This window comes from Artemia franciscana, chromosome 1 (assembly GCF_032884065.1).
Source record: "Artemia franciscana chromosome 1, ASM3288406v1, whole genome shotgun sequence".
Classification (NCBI taxonomy): domain Eukaryota; kingdom Metazoa; phylum Arthropoda; class Branchiopoda; order Anostraca; family Artemiidae; genus Artemia; species Artemia franciscana.
The window spans coordinates 61,868,396-61,892,640 of NC_088863.1; the positions used below are offsets into that span (position 1 = coordinate 61,868,396).

Below are 24,245 nucleotides of genomic sequence, written 5' to 3' on the forward strand. Positions count from 1 at the left end.
CAACATTTTGAGGCACCTTTTTTATGCTTTCAATCATTATTATTATCAGATTTAAGTTCAAACTCATTGCCAAAAGTCTGGTTGAGGGTATATTCCTGATTTATCTTGTTGAATGAATGATTATGTGAAATGATATGGAATGTAGCTTGGAAAAATTCAGTAATACTAGAATCTTGTCATTCTGTTTGAGCCTCTTAGCTTTTGATTCGCTTTTCTCGGCAGCTTCCCGCTAGATCAAAGTTTCACTGCTGTTCAATTTGAATGTGTTTATAATGTACAGGATATTTGATATTTGCTCATGGATTTCTATCTTGATAAAGAGGCTGCAAAAATATTGTGAGAGTTTATATGTAAATAATATTCGTAAAATGTATTTATTCGGTTTTTGAACAGCTAAATTACGCTCTTGAAAAAGAATAATTACTATTCAAATAATTGGCTGCTCAACTCTGCGTGCGGGGGAATTTCCCATGAAGGAAAGTGTATTTTCGGCACGGGGTGAAATTTTCTGGGGGGTTACCACCTGATCCCATATAGCTTACTGCTATTTATTTTCAGAAAGATATAGTGATATTGTTTTATTTGTAAAAAATTCCTTAAATTCTTTAAACGTCAATTAAAGGTTATGGTTTGGGAATTTTCATCCATTGTCATAATTTAATGAATCAAGAGGGGTATGCTCATGAATTTTTCATTTTTATTACCCTTTTCTTACGAAATTTAGAGACTGTAATTTTGAATATAATTTGAAACATTTAATAAAGACACATTCTCAGCAGTTATTTCTTTTATTTCTTCTTGTATTAATAGTTATCCTCTTGTATAATTAATAATCCAAACCAATATCAATAAACGAAAAAAGCAATCGACCTCTCATCAAAACCTTTGCTTGCAACAATGCTGCCAAAAATGAATAAGGAAGTGAAAAAACTGGAAGAGAAACTGTATGCTGAAACAAAATGAAACAAGTGTAAGAAAATGGTTTATATAATTAATGGTTGGTAAAACGTGAAATCTCTCAGAACACCCTGTGAAAGGACCTAGAAGGTAGCCAATAAAATGACCCTATATTTTACCGTTAGAATGAATATTTGTCACCAAGAGATAAGCGACGTGATTACATTACTGGTTTTACTGGAAGCAGTGGCTATGCCGTTATTACTGAAAATCAAGCCTGTCTTTGGACTGATGGAAGGTATTTCTTGCAAGCAGTCCAAGAAATGGATGAAAATTGGACTCTTATGAAAGAAGGTAACGATCCTATCTTTATGAATGTGAAATCCATGCTCAATTGGGATTTTATACCCTTCTTGAATTATATCCTTTTATACACTTGGTTGACTGACATACGGTTGGGAAGTTTAGCTGCATGTAATTTTTTTTCTTCAAATTGACATCTATGCCTGACTCTTCCAACTGATGATCCCTGATATGCTGATTTATTTCATGTCATTTGTCTTGTTTGATTGTCAAAATACTTAGAAATTTTTGTTGTCCAAAGTATATTAAAATTCTGTCTTCCAATTGCATTTGCCAGTAATAACACATTAATGCTTTGATTTAAGCATATTGTGTCCTGGTTATTAAATGTTTTTTCCAAAAATATCCATCTACTATCGGGAAGAAATTGATAGTATAATATTAACTGAAATCCGAAACACTGACGACCATGAATTGCAAGAATGAGTGTTAAAGTAGATGACTCATGATGTATAAGCTGTGGATTTGAGTCCAGATGCTATGCATGTGTTCAGTAACATTCCAAATTATGTGTCTTTTAGGTTTTAAAATGCACTTCAAAGAAGTAACATCTCTAGCGGATGGTGAAAAAAAACAAAAACAACAAAGCATTGTTGTCGTTTGGACCCATTTGCGAGTCATTCTTTATCATGTGAAGCCTTGCAAATCCTCTAAATTGTGGAAATAGTGGTGAATTAATGGATTGGTTGGAGGAAGTATTGCAAAACTAAAACAATTGTACCAAAATTACAAGAGGAGATGGGGAGTGGAGGTTGATGAAAACCAAAACTGTTGCTAAAAATAGTTAAAGATAAACGACTGCAACTACCGCTCTGGCTTTTCACTTCAGTTGTAAATTTATAAGTTTTGCTACTTTACGCGTTTTCAATTCTTGCTTTGCATTTTATTGTCCTGTTGAAATTTGTACAATGTTTGGGATCTCGGCCTATCTAGTGCTCAGCATCTTACATAAAAGAGCAGTACCGCTATGAACAATTAAACATCTGAGTTTAATCAAAAACAAAATAATGATAATAAGCACAAAGGTCTTTTGTCCGCCATAGTACTTGCTATATGGATACAAAATTTTACCAAAGTTATTTGGTCCTCAAATGCGCACGTAGTGCAAGAAAAAATGTCAATTTTTTCCTGAAGAGAGGGGAAAGCTCAATTTCTGGACTACTCTATAAGCCATTAATAGCATCAATGCATAGAAAAGGTTCTGAATTATTTTCTTTAATAAATCAATTTAAAGCCTAATAGAAACAGCCAAAAGATATTTGGTATATTTGATGTAATACAAATATGTCTTGGAAATCCAAAACGGAAATGACATATTTTTTTTAGTTATTAATTTACAAAATGGGAAGGGAGTAAAAAGGGACGATTAAACTTAAAGCAAACAAAGTTATTGCTTCGTACTTTATGCAATATTTCTCTGCAATATTGGCATAAATAAAGTAACTCGCAATATTGCCCTAAATTTTAGAATTCTGAAAAAGCTGCGCTTTTCATAAAAACAAAATTAACGCCACAAAATATGACTAGGAGCATAAAATTCGTACGTACTCTGCGTAAAATAAAAGATTAATATATAAGGCTCTGAATTGTCTTACACCGGCTATGAGTATACTAGGTTAGCTCTCTCAAAACCTAAAATATGCTTTTAATAAAGTGCTAGTTTTTCAGAATTCATTAAATTTAGAATAATATTATAAGTCGCTTAATTTTAACCAATATTGCAGATAAATATTGCATAAGGTGGGAAGCAATAATTACTGTTTGTTTTAACTTTCATCTTCCCTTCTTTACTTTCATCAAAAAACTTAGTTTTTTTTATTAACTTTTCTTTGTTAATTGGTGTTAAAAATAAACTAATAAACCTCATTTATTCATGCTTTGAGTCAGATCCTCCTACCCTTCAAAATTCCCTCAAATTTGTTTTCAAACATTAATTGTGCATATAAGGCCCATAATATTCTCTTCTCTTTTTTTCCTTTTTTTACAATATAAAAAGTGGAAAAATATGTTTTTCTCTCAAATGATTTTATATAGTTTTCCATTGTCATTTGTCTTGGAGAAAGGGAGCTCAGTTTGTTTGGCGTTGGAATGGCAAGAATAATTTTTCTTAGAATAGTGCATCATATTGCCTAAAAAAAATCAAGGAAAAAGTAATTTGGGCTTTTTGAGTAACCAATCAGTCATCTGGACATGTATGGAAACATAATATGTACCTTAATTGATTTTTCCTATGCACATTTAAATTTTGTAAAGAGACCTTTGCACATTCCCGAGACGGTGGTATGTTTTGAATAAATGGTTTATATAAACGGGTATTGGGATATCTGATCAACATTTTGAGGCACCTTTTTTTATTATTATCAGATTTAAGTTCAAACTCATTGCCAAAAGTCTGGTTGAGGGTATATTCCTGATTTATCTTGTTGAATGAATGATTAAGTGAAATGATACGGAATGTAGCTTGGAAACATTCAGTAATACTAGAATCTTGTCATTCTTGTTGAACCATAAGGTGGGAAGCAATAATTACTGTTTGTTTTAACTTTCATCTTCCCCTCTTTACTTTCATCAAAATAACTTTTTTTTTTTTTTTATTAACTTTTCTTTGTTTATTGGTGTTAAAAATAAACTAATAAACCTTATTTACTCATGCTTCGAGTCAGATCCTCCTACCCTTCAAAATTCCCTTAAATCTGTTTTCAAAATAGCATTTTACTATTAAGATTAATTGAAATAACAGTTACCATTCCTGAATCGGCTACAAATCGTTTCCTTTTCCACTGAGTAGTTTTTTTTTGTTTTTTTTTTTAAACAAAATTTTAAGCTTTTGATTACTATAGGCCGTGGTTCACTATTCACTAGGTTGCAGCTGTCGATGCAACACTGATATTTTTAACTAAATTTCTAAGGCTTTAAAAAGAAGTATCATCCTTTTTTTCCTTTTTTTAGAATATAAAAAGTGGAAAAATATGTTTTTCTCTCAATTGATTTTATATAGTTTTCCTTTGTCATTTGTTTTGGAGAAAGGGATTGGAATGGCAAGACTTTTTATTATAATATAAAAAGTGGAAAAATCTGGTTGTTTAATATCAGAACACAGTCTGTTTGGTGTGGTGAGAATGAAAGGATATATCTGGTGTTTATTATAATAGGTTCTCGCATTAAAGAAAAAATATTGCCATATGACGCCTAAATTTATTTTTGCTCACCTGTAAAATTTTGAAATTTCTAATTCATATTACTAGATTTCTAGTCCTAGTTTAGGTATTCATTCATATGGCATTTGAATAAAAAAAAGGATTATGTTTGGCTCTTTGAATACTGAATGGAACTAATTATATAAAATTGTCCTGTGGTGGCGTGGTGGGTTCGATCTCAGCTCGGTAATATGGCACAGGGCTCGAACCCAGCTGTAGCAACGCTGCAGAGTGAAGACGAGGGCCTTAGTAGTCAAAAAGTGTTGTTAATCTGATACAATACAATAATATGAAAGTAAAAAGGATGTCAATTGTTTTAGGAAAACGAGTCCCCTAGACCTTTCCCTGGCTGCACAGCTGAATATTAATGACCATTTCTTTTTTCTTAATTAAGGGACTGCTGAATCAGTATCGTACACTGAATGGATCGGTAAAAATTTACCAGCTGGAGCACGAATTGGAGCCGACCCTTGGCTTGTGACCCACTCATCCTGGGAGAATCTGGAGAATGACGTTAATAAATACGGACAGGAGCTTGTGGCTGTTGATAAAAACTTGGTTGATGCTATTTGGGAAGATCGTCCTGGTGTTGATGTATATCCTATCCAACCGCTTGAAATCTATTACACAGGTTTGTGTTTTTCTTAAAACTATATAAATTTAAAAAATTGTTTGCAGAAAACAACAAAAAAACATAAATGGGAAAAATGTTGCCTAAGATGAACAAGAAATTTGTTTTAAATGTGTTAACATCTGTATGATTCAATTTTTTTTGTGCATGTAATAACATCACAATCAAATCACGGTTTTTCAATGTTTTCTCAAGATTTTTTTTTTCTTTGAATTTTGTTTAACGTAATGTCTGTCATTGATGCTTGGAAAACTGGAACGTTTTTTTTTTTTTTTTTCAAACAACAAGGTATTTCGGAAGTAGAATAGAATGGAATATATTTATTCACTACAGCAGCAGGAGTTAACACGAATATGTCAGAGTGAGAAAAGAAGATATAAAAGAAGACATAAAATATGAATCAAAACAAAAAAACAAATAGACAGCAACACAGAATTTAAAGCAGCAAGAGCTTCCTCAAAGTCACTAGATTAAAATGAGTCATAAATAAAATGAATATATATCAAGAGTCAATTTTCGCGGTTGAAATAGTGACAGATTTTACAGAATATACCAGAAATTAAAAATATAAATGATTGGTACATTCAGAGGTACTAACAGGAAAATACCTGAAATAAATTTTTATTTATCTGACCATCAAATATTAAATATCTGTTGAGGTAGTATTATTAAAATACCCAGTGCAATAAAGGACAAACGATTTGCAATATCTCTCGGTACTAGAAGCTGGGTAAGTCATTAACTGTGGACAATTCTTTTTTATTTGTCGAGTCTAGTGACTGGTCCTTCTGTAGAGGGGCTCTTGAGGTCGGCTAACAAACCATGATGTGTAAGGGGATTCAAACAATTTAGTCCAAATCGATGCGTTAGCTCATATATAGGACCATCAAGTGATTCAAGTTGAGTTGTTTCAGTGTATCATCATATGTTGAGTAGTTGTGTCAAAGTATAATTTTACAGGTCTTTTTTGTATGATCTCAAGTCTATCTGATTGATTTTTGGTCAAACCCGGATGCCAAGCTGGAAAAGGATACTCAAGGGAAACTGTATTGTATTGCTGTATACAGACTTTAAAACCTCAGTGGGTATACCAAATCTCATCAGGTTGGAAAATAAATGAAATGTGTGGTGCATTTATAAGTCATACATTCAACGTGCGATTTCCATTTTAAATCTTCGTCCAAAAGTATCCGAAGTATTTTAACTATTTTCTTTGTCGGCTGTAGAGAATTATAAGAAGAGTGGCTATTGACCCTTAGGAGATAAGGTCATATATTATCTTAGGAGATAAAGGTCATATAAGAGCTCTTAGTTTCACTGACCATCAGTTTTACCTGTTCTAATACAGCTTTTAGATCATTAAAAATTCTCGTATTGTCAGGCTGCTCGATAGTCATGGATGCTTAGTCGCAGTGATCAGACAGTTAAGTCATCAGCGATTTTGAGACGCTCTCAATTTTTTTTTTACATACAGTTAAATACATTAAGAATTGAAAGTGTGCCTAATTTAGTCCCTTGTGGTGGACTGTAGAGAAATATTTAAAAATCCGAATGGCTTATGATGAAGGAGTTGGCTACACTCAGATCTTTTAAAAGGAAAAGTAGAAAGCGTACATACAACAAATGGACAACGTACGTACCAATACTATATTTAGGTCAGTACTGTCAAAAGCCCTAACTATATCAGCCAATAATGCATCAACATATGCAACAAATAATGCATAAATTTTTCTAAATGTTTAAGGATGGTATCCAACAATTCAACCAAATAATTAACAGCACCATGCCCGGACTTAAATCCAAATTTTTGGAAATCTAAGTTATCTTTAATATCCTTAAATAAACATATAAAAATAAAACTCTAAAATACTTTCAAAAGAGCCGTTTTTTTTAAAATCGGCTTCATATTAGTTATATCCTCAGGGGCCCCGCATTTGGGGACTGGGGCAATCCATGCCTATTTAAAAATAATAGGGAAACACCACCAATAAAACATTGGTTAAAATTTCCGTCAAAAGGAGTAGATAAAAGATTAGCACACTCAGTAGTGAATTTAATCGGTTTCTCACTTGGGTTACTAGATTTACGAGAATAGAGCGCCTTCAATTTTTTAGCAACACAACTAATCGATAGGATAGGGATATTTCAAAATGAGTCATTAGGTGATAAGATTGTTAGTCGTGGATGAATTCTACAAATTGATGTAAAAAATCACTAACTTCATTAGATTGCAGGGGTTTACCATCATCATTTCTCTCTAAAACTTTGGTCATTTTTCTACTGATAATGTTTGAAATGAGCCATGAAACTTCCTTCGTTGGATTTATATATTTCACGTATTATTTTAGAACCACACTGCTTACTTGAGCATCTTATTGTGTATTTCTTTCTTTTTTTAATTATTCCTTTGGTCCAGTTAAATGTAATTCATTCTTCAATTTTATCAGATCCCAAATATCTTAGGTAATCCATGGCTTTTAATAAGATTTCACATATATATTTTATTGTTGGAAAATTTTATAGTATTCTTCGAACAGTTTCTTACAGAATAAACTTGCCATTTTGTCACCATCAGTCAGTGAAGGATATCGCGCCAGTCACGATCTATGAGCCATTTCCCGTAGAGATTTACTAGCTCAGGTGTGCAAGGCCTGTACATCACACTTTTTTCCGATTTGGAATTAGCTGATTAGGTACCCAAGTAACGCATAAGTGGTCACTCATCTAATGGAGGTAATGTGGCTGGGGTATTGTAATGTTCAGGACAATCAAGACAAATGATATCCAATTTATGGTTACCTCTTGTTGGCACATTGACAACCTGCTTAAGCGAAAGAGAATCGCTTAACCATTTGGGATCCAAATCATTCAAGTGGCCACACATTATGATACCGGCGTTAGAATGCAAGGACCGTACATTGTCAGTACAATGATGTAAGTAATTCACAAGATCTCGACGGTAAGGGTTATGGGGCGGATAGTTACAATACATATCACCAGTGATGTCACTTCTCTAGGTTACCTCTTAGGCCTGCACGAAACCAATAAAATATCAAAACCGTGTATATTTGGTATATTGCTGAGATAGAGAAATCAGTTACTTATATATGATTTGGCAAATAGTCCAACACTACCAGCATGTGTTATTGTAAATTGTCATCGGGTCTCTTTCATGGTTTGAAGTAGATATCGTATCCATCAAATGCAACAAACTCCTCAATCGTGAACCACGGTTTACAGATATAAGCAATATAAACAATTTCATTTTTCAAGCACAATTCGATCTTTTCATTTTTTGTTACAAGTTACCAGACATTAAATGCTAGTATTTTTGGAAATGAATAGGGATGAATGAAGTGCTTTACGCACTTCGAATTTGCTTGCCAGCACACTGAATCGGTTCTAAATTGGGAAACTCTGAAAACATGGTTTGAAGGGTGGTTGAATCTTTGATTTCTTTGAAATTCCAATCCAAATGGTTGTTTGGACCGGATTAATTGGAAGTATGCTGACTAATGTTGGTTCTTGCCAGTCTCTCCAGGGTTTCAAGAGGAGGGGTTGGTATGAAGGGGAGAGATATACATTGGCAGTTATAAGACAGGTGGCATGAGATTCAAGTTCATAAGCGGGACTAGATATAGCTGTATCTGGTATCCTTGCATCAACAGAGATACATTTTTTCACTCTCCGTTTGTCGGACTCAGTAATTCAGTCTTCGGAACGCAGATTTATCTTCTGTGGCACATTAGGACAGCAGTTCATGAAATAACAGCCATGAACAAATTTTTTACACAAAGATTTGTGTGGCAGAAGACAATACTCGTCATGGCAGCTGCCTTAAAAAAATCCACGCAAGCGTGGAGAAATGTGCTATTCCCCGCCTTTCTGCTCACGGTTATCATCCAGTGCACGAGTCTCTTCAACTTTATTAAGGGACTGAGGATTCTCGTTCAGTTTAAGCGACTTGATTGGTAACAAAACTACTGTATTGAACAGATATATCGGTAATGGGACATTTTGAGCCCGTCTTATTTACCTGATGTAAGTACTTTTCACAAGTAAAAAGATTGTATCGCCCTGAGGGCTTCTGCAGAGCAGAGACTATGACATTCTGCATAATTTCCAGTGCTGGCCCCAAGCATGTGGTGTGCGCATTGATAACGGTCAGGTGAGGGGCTGTTTTTTTTTTTTTTGGGGGGGGGGGGGTTTACATATGAGGTAACTCAGGACAGGAACTGAGCAGTGTTTTCTTTCCACGTATTCTATAGCAACCATAAGTCTCAGTGCTTGCCAGGATCGGCTAGTGTTATTGTCAACAAGTTTTCACCAGGAAAATACTATTTGTTTTAAATTGATCATGGTTCTTCTCGTTGTTATTTGGCTGTATTAGACTGTTATTTCTCGACTTCAATTAAGTTAGAATACAGCTTTTTGGAGAATCTTTTTGCGCAAACACTACGCACACAAAGGTCTTCTTCAAGTAATTTAGTACTTAGTTTTTTCATCCATAAAATGAGACAATTTATTGCATTTTCTCCATTGGAGGCCACCTGTTTTACTCTTTTTGAGCAGATGCCGCAATATTCTAGGTCTATAGATACCGCTGCTGTGCATAAAGAATTCAATCCTCTAAAGCAGTGGTTCTTAAACCGTGCTACGTGTATCCCTTGGGGGTACGCACAAATTTTTCAGGGTACGTGGCCGGCCAAAAAAAAATAAAACAACCCTATAACTATAGGTCTGGCAATTTTATTTATATTTTTTTTCCAATTGTTAACTTGGTATCGGTAACTGAGAAGAGAACCTAAAAAATTTATGGGTAAAAAGGGCACAGTGTCTAAACAAGTTTAAGAACCACTTCTATAAAGTAATGAAATCTTTCTGTGCAAATATCTGTGCTTGTTGAATCACTAAGTCCCAAAGGAATTTATATTCAAGTAGCAAAGATGTCAATAAAATAATCCAATGATCAATGTCCGTTGTGAAATCACACATGATGAATCCTTATTTTATTGAAAAGTTAATATACAAAAATAACGTGTTTACAGAACAAACTCTTAATCAATGTTTAAACGTATTGAAACGCCTATGCTTCTAAAGACACAAATTAAGGCATAAATAGATTATATTTTTTCATTGGTAACTTCAAGTGTTTGCTATAATTGCACTTTTTCTTCATTTACTTCTTATTTTTATCCTTGATAGCTTATACTTTAAAGTTTATCGTTCCTCTGTGTAATTTAATTGTATTTTGATTCATCTTTGCTTATCTTAATCTTATTTTTGTGTCCCAAGCTTTTTTTGCTTGGATAGAAATCACAGGAAAAGTGTCATCCTTGACTAGACATGTTGTGTTTGAAAAACTATTTCTTTATTCATTCATCTTAATTCCAAACTATATTTAAATGGTAATCGTATTCAAGCAAAATTATGCCTAAAGTAATCGTTTGTGTCAAATTGAAAAATCTAATAGAATATGTCTCGGCTCATTACGTATGGATATAATTATCTTGCTCCTTAATTGGTTAAACGGTCTTCTACTCTATAAAAAAAAATTAGCGATTTTTTCCTTAAGGCTGCTGACTCGCCGCTCACCTGTCACTTCGGGGACAATCCTCAGATACGCTCCCCTTCCAAATGTTAGACTCATGTGTATTGATAGTAGTAGGGTATATGTATCTAAATTATGCTTTGTTTGCATTAATATATTATGTATGTTTCTATAATAGGTCGCACCTGGAAAAGTAAAGTTCGAGAAGTGATTCAAAAAATTAAAGCAGAAAAGGCTGCTTGTTACATTGTCACTACACTTGATGATATCGCGTGTAAGTGTCATATTTTATTATTATTATTTATTAATTTTGGCGTTTTAAAATCAATATCAGCATAGTTACTTGAGATAGAAAGATATGAAAAACCAATTTTGAAATCCATGAAATTGAGGGTTCCGTTTACACCTAAGAACAGGAGGAAAACCATCTCTGTGTTTGCCTCTTTGGGCCTCAATATACACTTTTCCGCGTTTTCCCTCCCTCCCTCCTAAATAATCTCCTTGTAATTCACTGTGTTTATTTATTCTGTTTCGTACTTATTATTGTCGTTTGAACTTACCACTGAAGTTATAGTTGTGCTAAGATTGACATCCCAGGCCTATTTTCATGAATTTATAACTGTAATCTTTATAATATACACGTTTATGACAGAATTAACCATATATGGAATATACATGGTACTTGCCAAAAATTCCCTTGGCTTTTTTCTTGCGACTCTTTCATAATTGATCATAGCTGAATTTTGAGCTGCCACCTTATTGAATAATGTTATCCCTTATGCTGTATTTTTTTTTCTTTTCATGGGGATGCTTGATAAAGATTGATAATCCTTGGGAAGTTTTTTTTTCATGTCAACATAAAATGTAGGCGGGACTAGGATAGGGCTGAAGGGAGGGGGGGGGCAAAATCAAAGGCTTCATTTTGATTCGAACAAATTTTATACTTCAAATTGTAACTTACATTTTTCTCTGGGTTGAATATGAAAAACTACGCATATTTTGTGTTTGGGCGGGCTCTGATAAAAAAATAAATACTGACATTTGAAATTTACTAGTGATTCCACAGCTCAAGAACCAGCTAAAAAAAGGCCTATTCAATGGCTTTCAACTTTTAACTAGATTATTTTCAGAAACAACTTTTTGACTAAACATGTCTCATTTTTTTTATAGAATTTAAATATGTAAAGATTGTTAAGGGTCATCATTCGTAATATTCAAGTTTAACCAACACACCCTTACCCCATCAAGCAAGTAGTCGTATTCCCTAACGTTTATCTTGAAATTTATCTAAACGAGAACAAAAGTTCGTAGAAATTAATTGTGCGTCTACCTCTTAGCTTGTCTGGTTTTAGCACTGCTTAGTTACTTTAGTTACTTTAGAATAGGGCGAGTCTTAAAATATTAACAACCCCCTTACCTCCTCCATGCCCACATGTTTGAAAAAAAAAATTTGACTAAAAAAATAGAATTTAGAAGACTAAAAAAAATATAAAAAAAATTATTGCGTTGGTTGACTTTTTCCCGAGATGTACCGCATATAGAAATGAACAAGTTTATATGGATGAAGTTTTGTTTTTCTAAAGTATTATAAGGGCTTTTCCTTACCATTCCATCACGGAAGTTTAGCATAAGAACCTAAAATCGTCTAACTGGTTAGATTAAAATAATCTACCAATGAGAATCGCGTTTTAATTACTATGGATCTTACATAAACCAATATGATAGACCTACTTAACAAAGTACAATAACTATTGTTATATTTATTCTACTGTAAATAACGACTCACCGTGGCACCAAGCCGCACTTCGCCACACTTTCGTACGCCCTACTGTTTGAAATACAGTCAGTCAGTCGAGTACCCAAAACAATCTGTAGGCGATGTCTCTGGAAAATATCTAGCAAATTTTTCTTCGTTTTTCGGATCGGCCATGCTTCAGAATCATGCTTGACCACTGTCATCCCTAGTTTGCCATATTCTAATCTTGGCTCGCAGGCATAACTTTTTTCAAGTGTGAAAAAGACACTGGGCCTTGGCTATTCTACTTTTAACATCTCCGCTGCACCCATCGTCTTTACTAGTAATGCTACCAGGGTAAGTGAAGTTTTCCACTTGATCGATCCCTTCGTTACCCAACGTCACTTTTTCATCTTCATTTATTCATATCCTTTGCGATTTGGCCTTCTTAAGATTAATTTTTAAACCTATTCTAGCACCCACGACTGGCAATATCTCTAAAAGCGCGTTTATTTTGCTCATTTTTTCTTTACAAGGATTAAATCAGCAGCATAATCTATGCCCAGAAACGTTATACTTCCCCATCTTTCCCATTGGGTTCCCTGGTCTCCCATTATCTTTGCTGTGCTCCTAAAGACAAAGACAATCAATATGGTCCATATAAGTGGGGATAGGACACAACCTTATTTAACTCCTGATTTAATACGAAGTAAGCTACGGATCTTGTTTCATTACCACACTCACACATATCTCCTGTCTTACACAGGGATTTAATTAGGGTTTTCTTAAAATCGCTAGGTACTTCCTCTTTTACAAAATCGTATTCGTAATCTTCAGTAATTTACTTCTAACCTCATAACCACCATATTTAAGGAACTCGTTTAGCGCACTATCAGCATCTGGGGTCTTATTATTTTTTGTCCTTTTAGTACTTTTACTAATTCTTCCTCGAAAAATAAATCTTCCTTCACATCGAAGGTTTCACAAACTTTTTCATTCTCCTCTGTATCTTCTCCTGTTCCTCTGTCTTGGTTTAGCACATTCTCAGAATATTCTGCCATTCTCTTTTTAGCGCTTTTCTTGCCAATAGTTATGGTACCGTTCCTAACTTTAACCGGGACACGTCCAGATTGACTACTCCCTCACAATTTATTAACTTGCCAGTAAAATATTTTATTATTATGCCGTCTAGATGCATCTTCCAGATCTTCGGCAATTTTATCCATGGCCTCTAATTCATAGCTTCTTATTCATATTTTAATGCTTTCTCCAGTTTTTGTTTTCATTCCACTTTCATATGATCTATCACTCAGATAGTGCACTAATAATAATAATAATAAAGAGACCATTAAATCTTCATGGTTCAGACTTTTTGCAATCCAGTATTCTTTCTATTACAATCCAATGTGCCATGGCTGGTAGCCTATATCTTGATTATCATTTACTTTTTTTTTTAATTTTCTTTTCTTGTATTTTCTTATAATTCAGCATTGTTTCTATTCCTTTCCAGAGTGCCATAGGTTGTGTACCATGCCTGCCATTTTTAATCTTTCTTTAGCTCCGTATTTGATCACCGTTCAGTGAAGCAGTTGAGCTGTAAGTGTTGGACGTTTAAGTGCTTAATTTTCGTTTTTACGGCACGGTGGACGTTTATGAGGCCGTTTGGCGCTATTCAGTAAAAACAGGAATTAAGCATGGACAGCTAAAGTAGCGCATATTTTTCAAATTGAAGTCAACAGGGGGAGGGGTGGTAAAAATGTTGAATATTTTCAAGGGGAATATCAAAAACGGTTATTCAGAGAAAAATATCTCCTAAAAGGTTTTCTTATCGAGTTCAAGGAGAAGGGGATGCCCCCCTCAGTTGGTGCCAATGACTCAATGCCATCATCTAGAATTCAAACCAGCTTAGTACAAATTCTTGCATAAAAATTTCAGCCGAAGGTCAGGAGTTATGTTCCAACAAGTGATAGAATCAAGCTTAATCTATGTTACCTCAGAAAAGAAAACCCTAAGACTAATGAGGATAATTATAACAAGGCAAAGTTAAACTAATGCATGCAAATTTAATTGATTGCAAAGTTAATACATTTGCGTACTGAATCTTTTATTATGCTAATTATACAATGTCCTACTTTCTCGTTTGAGCAGAAAATTAAGCCATTTTATACAACAGGTCAAATCCTAAATAGGCTAGTCAACCAGTTACCCTTAACTTTCCCCGGAAGTCAAGAGCTAATCCTTTTTGTCTTGCACCTAATACTTTCCAGGCTGAAAAGTATCTTCAAACTTTCATCTTTTATTTGAAAGTAGCCATTTTCAAGACTTCTAGCTCATGCTTGTCCATTTTGTTGTCTAAACTCTATCCTGGTGTGATTTCAAGTGGAACTTCCAACGTCCTTCTAGTCAAAGTTCGACGTTCTGTTGCTTTTCGCCATAGACTTTTGACGTTGCCAGTCGCCGTTCATAGTTTCGTTCGAATAAAAACGGAAATAAGCACAACGGTGAACGTATCGATCATCAAACATTGATTTTAAGCTAAAGGGCGTTCAAAAAAGTGATCAAAATTGCAGCCTTTTTTTTCTTTTCTCAACTTTCTTTTTTTCCAATTTTTTTATGTTTTCTTCCAATCTAGTACTCCTTCTTGTACAATCCATTGCACAATAGTTGGTATTCCATACCTGCCATTGTAATTTTTTTCTCTCTTTTCATTTTATTTTTCTTCTTTCAATTCAGTATTCTTTCTTGTAAAATCCAGTGTACGACACTGAGTATACCGCGCCTGCCGTTTGTAATTTCTGTTTCTTTTTTTCTGCGTTTTCTGCATTGATATTAAAAAAAAAAATTCACGTCAATTAATGAATTGTGCGTGGTGCGAAACCTAGATGGACTGACCGGCTTATGTTGGATGACCAGCAGTAAATTTATGTGCTTACATTATCTTGCCTGAATCTTAGACCGACGAGGGTGAAGTACGACTATAATTTTTAATTTTTACATTTGTTTGACGGGAACATAAATCTGGCTGTTTGAGCTTGTGAGTAGCCGTTTTAAAAAATCATTCATTCATTCATGTTGGGTAAGTTTGATTCTTTTGAAGTCTTATTGTCTTTCATAGTGATAAGATATTAATTTTTCAGGGCTTTTAAATCTTCGTGGGTCAGATATTCCTTACAATCCATTATTTTTTTCCTTTGTTGTGGTTTGTCCAGATGGTCGACTGCATTTATTTGTTGATTCTGACAAAGTTACGGTGGCAGTTCGACAGCATCTCCATCTGGAGCCGGGATCATTCGTGGAGATCGATATCAGAGAATCAGGAGCCGAAGGCATTGCTTTAGATGTCAAAGTAGAGTTACATGCCTATGAGGAACTCAAAGATTTTATTCATTCAATGGTATGAACTCTTATATATTATTGTTTCACTTTTTTAAATAGATACTTGTTTCTTTTTCTCACTTTAATCTTTTTTAGTCTTAACATTTTAACAGAATGGCGTAATTCATTGCAAGAATGATTTAAAAAGGAAAAAAAAAAAAACAGTTTTGTTTTTAATTTTGTGATTTTTTTACTTTTTTTACGAGCTTCTGGAAACAACAACTTTGGTCTTGATTGATCGTCGATTTCAGTCGTCTCCTTCTCCTCCTTGATACGTAAGATTGAAGAAGAATTAACTGACTTTTTAACAGTAACTGACTCGTCAGTTTCTAAAAATTTTGATAACATTAATTTTGCTACTTTGCTCGAAAGTAGTGCTACTCAAGCTCGAGAATAGCCTGGTATAATGCTTATTATCCCTCATGGGGATGCTGAAAATTCGCTGATTTTTGGGACTTATGGATTCTTCATCCCTTCTCTTGTAAATGACTGTTCCTTTGCATTACCATTGTCTTCATATTCTTAAGATATGTCTTTCTTGGAGGACGCATCAAGTATTTCGTCACTTTGTAGATATTTCAGAATCATTTGTAATTTACCTGCTTTCTTTTTTTAAATTTAAAAAAAAAATTTAAAACTTTGTTTTTAGAATCATATGATAATTCGGAATAAAGATTTTTAATAGCTGGCTCGGGAATCCAATTATTTTCTGGTCAAATGTTCTTCTTTTTCGTATATGGCCTTCATGTCAAGGATCACTCAAGCGAAAGGATTCTCTTCTTTCTTCGCTTCTCCTTTTTTTTTTAAAGTAGTAAAACAAGTTTTGTTTTATTAAAATTTACAGTTGATCAACGGATCCGCTAATAAAACACTAGCTGTAGGAATTATGTTGCGTTGTGTCAATATTTAAACATAACTTCTCTCGTAATCTTTTAGGATTTGTTCATTGTTTTATTTATACCTAAAATGCCCATACATCCTCACTTACTAACTACACATGAATATTATGAAGTACCCAGGACATTAAAATCAGTACATGTTTTTCTCCCTAGACCTGTCGTAGTTCTATTCATACATAAACACCACGATATAAACTTTGGATGTGGCTCATATGATTGGAAATTGAACACTCTCTTTCCCTTTTAAGAGTCAAAAGTGATCAGAGGGTAACCAGCCTCCGTTTTCTTACACCTTTTCCCCTCAAATTAACCCGATCAAACCTTTGAAATAGCTATATAGATAGTGTAACGGCAAAATAACTATGCCTCTGGGGTAGACAACCCCCCAACTCCTGGGGCAAGGGCTATAAGCTTTGGTCATTGCATATTGTTAATATATAAGATTTTTATGGCACTTGGTGTTAAATTAGAAAAAATGAGGAATTTTTAACTTACGAATGGGTGATCGGATCTCAATGAAATTTGATATTTAAAAGGATGTCGTGTCTCAAAGCTCTTATTTTAAATCCCGACCGGATCTGGTGACATTGGGGGAGTTTGGGGGGGAACGCAAAATCATGGAAAACGCTTTGATTGGAGGGATTGGGATGAAACTTGGTGGGAAAAATAAGCAAAAGTATTATATACCTGATTTACATAATTGGAACGGATCCGCTCTATTGGGGGGGGGGGGAGGTTAATTCTAAAAAATTAGAAAAAAAATGACGTATTTTTAACTTACGAAGGAGTGATCGGATCTTCATGAAACTTCATATTTAGAAGGACCTCGTAACTTAGATCTCTTATTTTAAATTTCAACCGGATCCAACGCCATTGGGGTGGGGGCAGTTGGGGGGGGGGGACCGGAAATCTTAGAAAATACTTAAAGCGGAGAGATCAGGATTAAACTGGATGGGAAGAATAAAAACCTGTGTAAGATACGTGACTGACATAATCAGACCAGATTTTCTCCTCTCTTTGGTGGAGTTGGAGGGGGGGGGGATAATTTGGCAAAATAAGGTATTTGTAACTTACGAAAGGGTGACCAGATCTTAATGAAATTTGATATTTAGAAGGATCTTGTGCTTTAAAGCTCTAATTTTGAATTCCGACCAGATCCTGTGACATTGGGGTGAGTTAGAGGGGGAAGCCGGAATTCTTGGAAAACGTGAAAATTTGTGTATTTTTATCTTACGAATAGGTGATCGGATCTTAATGAAATTTGATGTTTAGAAGGAATCCATATCTCATAGCTCTTACTTCAAATCCCGACCAGATCTTTTGACCTTGGGGTGAGTTGGAGGGGGAAATCTTGGAAAACACTTGGAGTGGAGGAATTGAGATCCTTGAAGTGGAGGAATCGGGGAGGAATCTGGGGGAAGGGGTTCAGTGATTTGGAGAGTTCTGTGCTTCTGGACGTGCTAGGACGATGAAAATTGGTAGGCGTGTCAGGGAGCTGAATAAATTGACATGATAAAGCCGTTTTCCCAGATTCGACCATCTGGGGGGCTAAAGGGAGAGGAAAATTTAGAAAAAATTAGGTATTTATTACTTACCTGTGGGTGATCGGATCTTAATGAATTTTGATATTTAGAAGGACATCGTGACTCAGAGCTCTTATTTTAAATTCTGACCGGCATTAAGCCTCTGATTTTTCTTTTAAATCAATCTATTGATTCTTAGAATTCTGTTAGAGCTCATACCACATGAGCTCTTGGCTCTTAGCTCTTCTTGCGTCACAAGTGCCATATGAGCTCTTAGCTCTTGTTATTGTTTAAAAAGTAGTGTTGTGACAAAGAGTCAAACTTTAGCATAAAGAGCGAGGCATTGAGGAGGAGATAGCCCCTTTCATACACAAAATAATGTCTGATGGTTTAAGTTTTAATGTCGCTTTCTACTTCAAGTTAAAAAAAAAATCGATGTTTTTTCAATTTGTGAACGTATTTGAACTAATGCAGGTTCGAATTTGGTTCACTGTACATGAAAAATTAAGAAAAAATTTGCGACTAATTGTGGCAAATTTTTTCCCTATATGAAAGGATGCCCCCTTCTCAATACCTTGCTCTTTACGCTAAAGCCGTTAGCATTTTTAAAAAGCTTCCAATGCTAATTGAACAGCCCCCGTGTTTCATCAGCCGCCCTTGGTACAATCAGTCAAACGTCAGCGTAAAGAGCAAGGCAGTGAAGAGGATGCATCCCGTTACATATAGAATAATTTCTGTTGAAAGTCTGTTGAAAGAATAATGTCTGTAACCAAGTGCCATAAAGTCTTAGATACGTGATTGACATAATTGGAACGGATCCGCTCTATTATGGGTGGGGGGGGGCGGTTAATTCTGGAAAATTAGAAAAAATGTTGTATTTTTAACTTACGAAGGAGTGATCGGATCTTCATGAAACTTCATATTTAGAAGGACCTCGTAACTCAGAACTCTTTTTTATAAATCTCAACCGGACCCAGCGTCATTGGGGGGCAGTTGGGGGGGGCGGAAATCTTAGAAAATACTTAAAGCGGTGAGATCAGGATGAAACTGGATGGGAAGAATAAAAACAAGTCTAAGATACGTGACTGACATAACTGGACCGGATCTGCTCTCTTTGCTGGAGTTGGGGGGGGGGGGTAATTCGGAAATCTGAGGTATTTTCAACTTGCGAACGGGTGACCAGATCTTAATAAAATTTGATATTTAGAAGGATCTTGTGCTTTAAAGCTCTTATTTTAGGTTCCGGCCAGATCCTGTGACATTGGGGGGAGTTGGAGGGAGAAACCGGAATTCTTGGAAAACGTGAAAATTGGAGTATTTTTATCTTACGAATAGGTGATCGGATCTTAATGAAACTTGATATATAGAAGGATCTTCTCAGATGCTCCATTTTCGACTCAAATTTGATCCTGGGACATTGGTTGGAGGAGGGAAACAGAAATCTTGGAACACGCTTAGAGTGGAGGAATCGGGATGAAACTTGATGGGAAGAATAAGCACATGTTCTAGATCCGTGATTGACATAATTGGAACGGATCCGTTCTCTTTGGAGGAGCTGGGGGGTGTTAATTTGGAAAAATTAGAAAAATTGAGGTATTTCTAATTTAAGAACGGGTGACCGGATCTTAATGAAATTTGATATTTAGAAGGAATCCATGTCTCAGAGCTCTTATTTTAAATCCCGACCGGCATTAAGCCTCTGATTTTCCTTTTAAATCAATCTGTTGATTCTTAGAATTTTGTTAGAGCTCATACCATATGAGCTCTTGGCTCTTAGCTCTTCTTGCCTCGTCACAAGTGCCCTATGAGCTCTTAGCTCTTGTTTATTCGAAGATTTGGCTGTATAAACTTTGGAGAAGGCTTACTTAATTGCTCAATTGAGCCATCTCAAAGTTCAGGCTAATTTGGTGGACTTACAATGCATCCTCTTGAGCCCACTGTTAGCCCAATTCATACCTGAACACCATGATTTTCAAATTTCTTGGGGCAAAGCCACATTTACCTTAATGGTTGCCAAGTTGAACCATGAAAATAGAAAAGCAAGACAAATTATTCAAATTCGATGTGGTTTTTCCGCTGAAAAAATTCAGACATTAATAATATGCCAATTAAAGATTAATGCTCCTTCTATAATGCTACCGTAGTGAGTAGAGCTATGGAGTTTGCCGATCTTCTCTTTATCCAACATCATCTCTTCATATTTATTTATTCCTAGTCTAAGCGACTTAGTCTTCTTACCTTTGAATTTGAACCTATTCTTGTACCCTGAGCCCTCAAAACCTCTAAATACGTATTAATTTTGCTAGTATTTTCATCTAAGACACTAAAATCACCAATGTAATCTAAGTCTAGGAGTTTTTTTCTTTCACGTGTGATTCAGTGATCTCCCATAGCATCAAATTTAACCCCTAATTTAACGTCAAAATAGCTGCCAACGTCACTTCCTATCTGAACTGCTGCGATATTGTTCTCGTACATAGCACCAGCGGCTGTTTTAGGGGGAAGGGGCACTTTCTCAGGTCGCAGGAATGTTAGAGGCCCAAAATTCAAATACATAATCTAACGGTTATAATCATTTTATAATTTCTGAAGCTTTATTTTTATTAAATTAAAGTTGAAGGTTGTAGTTGGTAGTAAGTATAAGCAAATTAAACTCAATATTTTCATTTTTACTATAACTTCATCACCATTGCTTGAAAATAAAACTAAGTAGCAATAAAAGGAAAATATTGCGTTGATTTCCCTTTCAGTTGTTCCACGAACTCTAAGATATTAAGAAAATAATTCAACACCGACACTTTTCCCTACAGAAACCAATGGAATTGTGCAATGTGGATAATAAGGGCTCTTCGTAAACATATGAGTAGAGAGGCCGTATACCTTATTCTCTAGAGCCGAGAATGTGTGCATAGGGCATCTACGAAAACTCGCAAGACATCACGGAGCTGAGTTGCGGCCTTGACGTCCTCCTACTGTGGTTGAAGAGACACCACTCCTCTTCTCAATACCTGTTAGTACTGTTGTCGCAACTGCGCCTTCCTTCACGGCACCACTCATGAAATATACAGGGGGGACAATCCTCTGGCATACGAAGAACAAGGCCAAAGGTACGTCTATCTCCTACGTTCCGAAAAGTCAGTAAGCAATAGTTGACCGGTTTTCCTGGAAAACTCTTATGTTCATGATCCTTCCCTGCCACGATATGTTCATTATTCTTTTAAAGCACATTTTTTTGGAGGCTAGGACGTGTTTCTCCAGACGGGTATTTAGTTTCCAACTTTCAGTTGCATAGAGGAGAATGCATTTCACATTGCTGTTGAGGCGGAGTTTCAAGCTCATAGAATATTTCCTAATATGCCATATTGGTTTAAACTTATTAAAAGCTGATGTAGCATATTCACTCGTCCTCTTAATTTTGTTGGATTTTACCATTTTATACAATTGCAACTCCCTAGGTACTGAAATTCATTGACCTGTTCAAATGCTTTATCTTTGTATTTCAGTATCAGCAGTGATTCAGATGTAGTCAATCTCTTTATCTTGCTCACATTCACTGCAAGCCCCGATTTTTGTCTAAGAATCATTAGTCTAAGAATGAAAATTAAATTAGAGCAAGACTTACCTGGTCGTAAGTTGATGCCCCTCCAGTTGTCACAGATTAGTTTATTGTCCTTCTTGAAGAGTTTGACCAGTATGTCCCTGGTCCAAACTCTTGGGGCTGTTTTGTTAATCTAGACGACCATTAAGAGTAAGAAAAGTCAGATTAAATTTGGGATAGGAGCGGCTAAATGATATAGTGCTAATGAGCATATAACGCGAAGATTTAGAAGCAATAAATTGAGACGAGATAATTAATAATTTTGCAGAGGCTACAGTAAGAAAAGTCAGATTTAAATAAGTGGAAATTTTTGTTGATCATCGAAATTTCTGTTAAATTTTCGCCTGAAAATTTCGGGGGACATTGGAGGAGCTCGAATCAAGATTTTGACCTGGGCGTAAGAGAGGCCAGAACCGCCACTTCATAGCACTTGCCACTTTTATGAACTATTTGGTATGCTATACTATTCCACAACCTTCACTAAAGCTCCTCTATCGGGTGAGCAAGATATCTGCTTAAAATATATAATTTACATGGACTATTAGGGTCCTGTGGTTCAGTCACTTCTCAATTATCTTCGGTTGACACTTTATCTGCCCTTCCCAAAACCAAACTTTTGTTCCCTCAAAACTTTATCTACATAATTTCTTAGTCTAATATTCATCATCAGTTATGCTAAAGGATTTTTTTGTTTTGCTTCCTGCAAAAACAAAGATAATGCCTTTACAATTATCACACTCACTCCTGTTACAGTCATTATAAAATTCCTCTCTTATACCAAGCTTAATCCGTTTTTGCTAATTTTCCTAACTGTGTATCTAACTACCCTCCTTTAGAAACCTGTTATTCCGCAGACTATTTTCATAAATTCATTCTATCCATCTTCTGTATCGTCAAAATTTAGTCTCTCCATTTTTATATTTAAATCTTCCTGAAAAGTTCCTCTCAAATTTTCATCTGGGAGTCTGCCAACGTTATACTGGGGGTAGTTGTCATTTCTAAATTTCAGAATAGATTAACTCTTAACCCCACTAGATGATCCTTGTGTCGAACATTAATAACAGTCTACCTATATGCTTGTGTCTTGTATCGATCCCACCACTCTTTGATTTACAATATCAACATCAATAAGATTATCTAGCCATCATGTGAGTGCCATGTTAACTTATTGACCATTCTGTGACCAAACACTGTATTGGTTATTACTTGATTGGTATGCCTATAAAATCACAGCAGTCCATAACCATTGGCATTTTTCTCCTCTGGGTCAATGCAGCTAGGCTTGGATGACATATACCTATTCGGATCAACGTGGTTATTAAAATACCATATTTCTACCTGTAATCCAACTAATTTAATCCTTTACTTGTATGTAAAATTCCAGTGAATCACTACTATCTTGGTCAGTTGATTCTAAAGGGGCATTTAGTTGCTTTGTACTTATGGTGAGAATCAGGTGTTTTTACCTTGCCCAGTATCAAGGATTTTCAAGACCTGTTTCTTTCTGAACCCCCCAATTGGTCCGAGGTCTGATTTAATCAAGTTCGACCAGTTTTTCTGCTGTCCTCCTTGTTGTCTCTTCCATGAGCTAAGTGCCCCAGCTAGTAGTATTCGGCGAGGCAAGTACTCTGTTGGCCTCCGTAAGACATAACCCAACCATTTCAGTCAATGTTCCTTTATCGTGATGGCAACGCATCTCTTGATACCGCGAATTTGTCGTATATCCACGTTTGATATGCGATCATTCAGATTTAACCTGGGGATGCTACGCGGACAGGTATGCTCTAACACCTTCACTGTATTTTCATGTAGTTGCTTTAATGACCAAGTTTCGCATCATAAAGAAGGATTGTTTGAACCAAAACCAGGTAGAATATAACTTTAGGGGCATTTACCGCTATAACCAAACAGTTTGAACTGTTTGGTTATAAAAGTTTTAACCAAAATTCTATTGTTAATATGTTCCGAACCTAAGGAAGATTTCTTAGGTTCCTCAATCTTCGTAAGCCTTTCTTCTTTCTTATATGCCCCTCCTTTCATGCATGAATAAATAAATTTTATTTAGCTTAATTTCATGGTTTCTAGCCCCGGGAGATGAGTTCCGGAATCTCTGAACAAGTTCAGTTAAAAAATGTATGAATTCGTCAGTTAAAATATCAATGCAGTAATTGTTTGTTTTTTGTTTTTTTTTACATTGTAACATTGCAAGTCAGAATTTCATATTATTCCAAATATTAAATCTATTATGGCCGCAAGGAAAGCGATGGATCCCACCAGCACCAGTCAGAAACTAACACTTTTCAAGAGTAAACAAAGTGTTTAAGCCGATTTAGAACTAGACAACAAGAAATCCTAGGGATATTCAGTTGAATGGACAGTTTGGACAATTTGGGCCTATCATTTTCACCAAATGATTTTCGATACTTAGTGAAGTTCTTCCGTCGACCAGAGCTGACTTCCTACGCGAGCCATCTCA

The 24,245-nt window shown here is 35.3% G+C and overlaps 1 protein-coding gene across 1 annotated transcript in view; it reads left to right on the forward strand.

Moving 5' to 3' along the window:
• LOC136032371 (xaa-Pro aminopeptidase 1-like) overlaps positions 1-24,245 on the forward strand; it is a 73,964-nt gene that overhangs the window by 13,022 nt on the left and 36,697 nt on the right. Inside the window, exons 3-6 of the mRNA XM_065712694.1 lie at positions 1,083-1,251; positions 4,852-5,088; positions 10,818-10,913; positions 15,512-15,768. Coding sequence (XP_065568766.1) covers positions 1,083-1,251; positions 4,852-5,088; positions 10,818-10,913; positions 15,512-15,768 — 759 coding nt within the window. The remainder of the gene's footprint in view (positions 1-1,082; positions 1,252-4,851; positions 5,089-10,817; positions 10,914-15,511; positions 15,769-24,245) is intronic.